Source organism: Cebus imitator, unplaced genomic scaffold (assembly GCF_001604975.1).
Source record: "Cebus imitator isolate Cc_AM_T3 unplaced genomic scaffold, Cebus_imitator-1.0 Scaffold198, whole genome shotgun sequence".
Classification (NCBI taxonomy): domain Eukaryota; kingdom Metazoa; phylum Chordata; class Mammalia; order Primates; family Cebidae; genus Cebus; species Cebus imitator.
The window spans coordinates 2,349,575-2,355,852 of record NW_016107513.1 but is presented as its reverse complement, the minus strand read 5'-3'; the positions used below and the strand labels follow the sequence as shown (position 1 = coordinate 2,355,852).

General features: G+C 34.2%; 1 protein-coding gene across 1 annotated transcript in view; it reads left to right on the top strand.

Moving 5' to 3' along the window:
* The window catches only part of VCPIP1 (valosin containing protein interacting protein 1), a 34,870-nt gene extending 29,130 nt beyond the window's left edge, over positions 1–5,740 (top strand). The window contains exon 3 of the mRNA XM_017547499.2: positions 460–5,740. Within this exon, the coding sequence (XP_017402988.1) occupies positions 460–1,322 (863 nt within the window). The 3' untranslated portion in view covers positions 1,323–5,740. The remainder of the gene's footprint in view (positions 1–459) is intronic.
* The last annotated feature ends 538 nt before the right edge of the window (positions 5,741–6,278 follow it).

The following is a 6,278-nucleotide window of genomic DNA, read 5'->3' as shown; positions in this document are numbered from 1 at the left end:
GCTCACTGCAACCTCTGCCTCCCCGGTTCAAGTGATTCTCCTGCCTCAGCCTCCCAAGTAGCTGGGATTACAGGCACCCTCCACCACGCCTAGGTAATGTTTTGTATTTTCAGTTGAGATGGGAATTAACCATGTTAGCCAGTCTAGCTCCTGACACCACAGGCCTCTGCCTCCCAAAATGCTGGGATTACAGGCATGAGCCCTGCCTGAAGCCCCATTCTTAACTTTGCTAATAGCATGATTTTTTTAAAAAAAGATCTCTGGGGAGAACTACATTAGGGTCTATGGTAATAATTCTTTTTTGTAATACAGTAAATTCTTTTCTGATGATTTTGTTTTGACAGCTGTTATCTGTAAATTGTTATTTAAAATTCACTATTTTAACTATAATTGCCTTTACTACACTTTTGCTAATACCTTAAGATTTTAATATGTTAAATATCTTTTCCCCTTTTTTAGGTATGGCTGATGGCAAGCATTGTACTTTTCCACATCTGCCTGGCAAAACCTTTGTCTATAATGCTTCTGAAGATAGACTGGAATTGTGTGTGGATGCTGCAGGACATTTCCCCATTGGTCCTGATGTTGAAGATTTAGTTAAAGAGGCTGTAAGTCAGGTTCGAGCAGAGGCTACTACAAGAAGTAGGGAATCAAGTCCTTCACATGGGGTATTAAAACTAGGTAGTGGTGGAGTAGTAAAAAAGAAATCTGAGCAACTTCATAATGTAACTGCCTTTCAGGGAAAAGGGCATTCTTTAGGAACTGCATCTGGTAATCCACACCTTGATCCGAGAGCTAGGGAAACTTCAGTTGTAAGAAAGCATAATACAGGGACAGACTTTAGTAGTAGTTCCTCTAAAACAGAGCCTTCTGTATTTACAGCTTCTTCTAGTAATAGTGAGCTTATTCGAATAGCTCCTGGAGTAGTAACAATGAGAGACGGCAGGCAGCTTGATCCTGATTTGGTTGAGGCCCAGCGAAAAAAATTGCAGGAAATGGTTTCTTCTATTCAGGCTTCAATGGACAGGCACTTGCGGGATCAAAGTACAGAGCAGTCACCATCTGATGTTCCTCAAAGGAAAATAGAAGTAGTGAGTTCTTCTGCAAAGTCTGGGACTGGCTTGCCTGAATCTTTTCCTTTAACCGGTGGTACTGAAAATTTGAATATAGAAACAACTGATGGCTGTGTAGCAGATGCACTGGGAGCAGCATTTGCCACAAGGTCAAAAGCACAAAAGGGAAATTCCATGGAGGAGCTTGAAGAGATGGATAGTCAAGATGCTGAGATGACTAACACAACTGAGCCAATGGATCACTCTTGATTTAATTAGAGGCTAATAAAGGCAGAATGTTTATTGTGAATATGTAATATTTGTTGGCTGGGCCACGTAACTTGATTAGTCATTAAAAATCTTGTACGTATATAATTCAAAAATTATATCTTGTTATTCAGTGCATGATAGCAAGTGTGTGATTGGCAATAGCTTTTAATATACTGCTGCCCAGGCTGGCTCTGAATTTCTATAAATTAGCTATTAGATCTGCTGAGATGACTTTCTTCCATATATGTGGTTCATTGGCAGTTCTTTGTAATTTTAGTTCCATGAAAGTCTTAATATTTCCAACGTGAAAATTCTCTTACTAAATATGTTTGATTTCTGAAAAGGCTAGAAATGGAGGGGAAATGAGACTTTGCTAATGTTGATGTCATCAAGGTAACCATCTCACATATTAGTGTCAAAAGGTTTATGTAAACTTGAAGTTTATCTGAACTAAATTGTGTCTTAAAATTCATATAATTATTTGACAGTGGGATGCAGATGTTTCCGTGAACATAAACACATTCATAGAGATATGTATTCTTGGCAAAATATCTTAATAGAATGTAATGATTAACATTTTGCTGATTTGTGCAAGGTTGGGGAAAAATCTCTTCTGGATTGATAAGGTCAATGTGATTCAGTTGTGTTGCTGCCTGAGTCAACACAGCCAATTGTGTGTGCTCTGTTATTAATATGTTACCATTATTTTTGATTCCTGGCTTGGGCAAGAACCACCTGATTTTTTTTTTTTTTAAATCTTGCAGAAAAGTTGATTGCAAAGTGTGGTAGAAAAAGAAATAATGGTAGCAGTAGTTAATCTCTGATTTTCAGCGTTTGTCAGATTCACAGAGAATTATAAATAAGAGTTTATCTTTATGAATGAGTTAATTGTTCTACAATTTTGATCAGTGGTATTTAAGCCTGTATATACTAAGTATATTTGTGCCCCTTTGAGCCAAAAATGTTTTCTTTTTTTTTTCTTAGAGTCCGTAAGAGTTGGCCGGGCGCGGTGGCTCACGTCTGTAATCCAAGCACTTTGGAGGCCAAGTGGGGCGGATCACCTGAGGTCGGGAGCTGAAGACCAGCCTGACCAACATGGTGAAACCCCGTCTTTAAAAAAAAAAAAAAAAAAGAATCCGTAACAGTTTATTTGTTGGCTTCACTTGGGTTTAGATGCAAATTTTACTGCATCATACCCTGATCAGCTGGGCATTTGCTTAGTGTATTCATCAAATCCTTAGTGCCAGTTTCCTTGAGAAGCAGCTTTCATGTTTATTTCTTAAAGACATCAAAAGAGTGTTTATCCTGAGATTGGTATTGCACTATTTTATTTTATTCTGCAAATCTGTATTCTGAAATGTACATTTCAACCCCTATTCTTCCTCTGTTCACTGTAATTAAGTTGAATTTGAATGGCTGAAAGACAAAATGTATGTTAATACAATCTCTTACCTAGAGCATTCAAAGCCTGGCTGTCTCTGTTTGCACATGTAACAGATGCAGAACTGTGTGTGTAATTCTAAGAAAATGTACGTAAGAAAGTATTTTATCAGATGTTTAAAAATCTCTGCCTGTTAATTCATAAGGGATATAGATAGTACTTTAACTTGTGTTTCCAGATAAGGCAGATTTTCGTCATCTTTCTGTGAAAGTATCTCTAACTGAATCTACTTGTTAAACGAACTACTCTATTTAAGGAAAGAATGGAGAATCTAGACATTTTACAGGTGTATTGAGCAAAATATATATTTGGGTTAGTTTTATCACATTATCACGTTTGTCTTTATAATTTTATCTTCATCCTAAATTTACTTTCAAGTATTTTCTCCCTATCAAAACAGCAGGAAATTTTTAAACTTTTATGTTGTGCAGTAGTTTTACATAAAGTAAGAGCTGTAGTTACCAAATACTGTTTACTGCTTAGTAAAGGTGGCTTCTGTGTATTAAACTACAAATTACAAATATCACTTCACTAACCACTATAATTATTTTTGGCGTTTTCAGCCACTGGAACTTTTTTGGGGGTGATTTAAATACAGGAAAACTGTTTAATCAAAAAATGCACTGCTTTCATGTAAAATGATATAATCATCTTTTCTTTAACAAATATTTTCTTCATTGATAACTGACAAATATCTCATAGCATTAACATAAAATATCAGAAACTTTATCTCCCTATTCTTACATTTAGTGTAAATTAGAATGCATATGTAAATATTAGAAGATGGGCTTAATCTCTGACAACTTTGTTAATTTCTCTAGCTACAGCAATGTATTTAAAAGTCAGTTAGGTATGAATAGTACAATAACAGTTTGGGTTCTCCCTTGATAAAAGAATAAAAGGCTCAGTTCTGATAGGTGATTAAATTTCTTGAAATTATTTCAAATCAGCTGAAAATTTGGTTGGGGTGATTGATGATTTTTGAGAAGTAAGCCAGGTATCCTCACAAAGAAGTTTTAGAATAAGGTTTCTTTTAAGTTTTTAAATATCATCCTTTGTCCTTCCATATGGTTTTCATAACAAATATATAACTATAGAATGGTTATTTTTCTAGTACTATAATTTGTGATATAGCCACATCTTGGAGTGCAAGCTAGACATCTTAAGTAAAATATTTTTTTTAGCCTTGGATGTAACATTATAACTAAAATGCAGTCCTACAATTCTGTTTGCAGTTCTTCACTAAACATTTAAAGAAAGTTGTAAATTTTTTCTTCAATGATCCATTATATAGGTAATCATACCAAATTTGAGTTGATGGCCCAAAGTCCAAATAGTGTTGAGGATAGTATATATCTAGAATACCAGTAATGAGAAATTGGTGTAAATCGAAGAAAATAAGACGCTGCCATATATTAAGATAGAATTATAATTAACTCCATGAGAATGGTTACTCAGGAACTAGTTAAAGAGCAAGCCCATTTCTCCCCCTTCACTCTGTTTCAGATATTTTATTGGAAAATGTTAGGGTAGAGGGCTGACAAAGTTAGCAAATGCTATTGACTGATACTGACTCTATGTCTTCCAGTGATTTTTAGTTTGGTTTTTTAGTCAAGCCTACTGCTTGCAATTAAGATATCAATCTGAAATGCATCCGTAATTTCTAGCCACAGGTCCTTATTGCCATTATTTTTAAGTGTCTTAACTTCATTGGAGATGAACACTGACTTTTGCATATGGTCTCTTACCTCAGGGAAGATCACTTGCTAGCAACTCATACTACTCATTGACAGGTTTTTGAGAATTGTACTGACATCACATGTTAGCTACTAAATGCAAAATTTACAAAAGTATTGTTTTATGTAGTTACCTACCAATACTATCTGCTACTGAATAACTCTAAATATGTAGACCTCACTAATAACTAACCTTTAGGTATAAAATGTACTTCTGTCATTAATTACACTTCAACTTGTCAATATAGTGAAACATCATAAAGTGTTTATTTCAGAATATCAATACAGTTTTGTTTTCATTTTTCAACAGTAATTTCAATTGGCCCACACTTAATATACTGCAGCACAGATTTTGAGTTTTATGGTTCTCAAAGAAAGGTTTCCCTCTTAAGATTTTTCTAAAACAAAGCCTTTGCAAAATTGGATTAAATTCCACTTACCTTAATGTGAATTAAAAATGACCATTTATAATAATAGCTCCCTGTTCTGAGTAAATGTATCCTACCATTCAAGGTTATCATATAACAAAGTTGTACAACCTTAAGGCTCTTCACAATATAAGAAATTAATTTTTCAAACCAGAGCTATTCACATGAAAATATTCCTTAGTAGAATGTATATTTAATAAATAAAGGGGAACTATATCACCAATATAAGTTATAGAGTTCATTGCAAGTTCTACCATTCTTGATAATTCTTTGAGATGCTAAGTGTTTCAGTTCATATTTACTGATACTTAAATCGTGGAATTTTAATGTTTGTTCCAAAATAGCAGAAATTGTAAAAATTGTGAATTATTGGAAAAAATGCCATTACTTGTATATCTGACATTTAAATTTTTTAATTATGGAGACTACATGCTTTTGTAGTATATTAATGATTATTTTCTTGTAAAAGAAAAGGAAAATTAGTAAAGAAAAAAGTTTAGTTGATGTTATCTGCTTGTGAGTATCAATTACTTAGTTTTAAAATTTTTAAGCTATTGCATACTTTTCTTTAGGATGCAGAAATCTCATCCTGAGCCCTTATACCTGTGGTAGAGCAATAAAAGACTGAAAAGGTTATCAGTATTTTCAGGCTTATTTGACTAAGAATTAGTGCCAAGAACTGGAAAGTCTACTTTTTGGAGAGAAACGATATTTAGAATTTGTAAAAATAAGCAGTAATAGTGTAAATATTTAGAAAAATAGCAAGTGCTTTAACTGTTCAATAAAATAGTATAGATGTTATGTCACCCTTAAGGCACTGGCTGTTGCCCATTATTTTCTGATTTCGTGATTGCTGTATATATTACATTTGAGTAATGAATAATTAGTAATGGTGTATTATAGTGTTCTACAGCACACCTTACTGTACAATATTTGAAGTTTTCTTTTATATCAATAATAAAACTATAAGTTAATACAATTTTTCCCTGAAATGCTCCACATTAGCTTATCAGGGTAATTTTATATTCTTTAGTTTCCTGGAATTACAATGCATGAACATGCAGTTGCGTTTATAAAGGAATTCTTAATAGTTTTCTTTTTGAACTTAAGTGGGTTTTCATACAGGAACAGTAATTTCTCCACTTAATGTTGATTTCATTGCTAGATGAAATGGACCCAGTGAAAAAAGAATGCACAATTTTTTTTTTTTTCAAACAGGGTCTCACTCTGCTGCCTGGGCTGGATTGCCTTGGCACGATCAGGGCTCACCGCAGCCTCAACCTCCTGGGCTCAAGAGATCCTCCCACCCCAGCCTCCTGAGTAGCTGGGACTACAGGCATGTGCCACCACA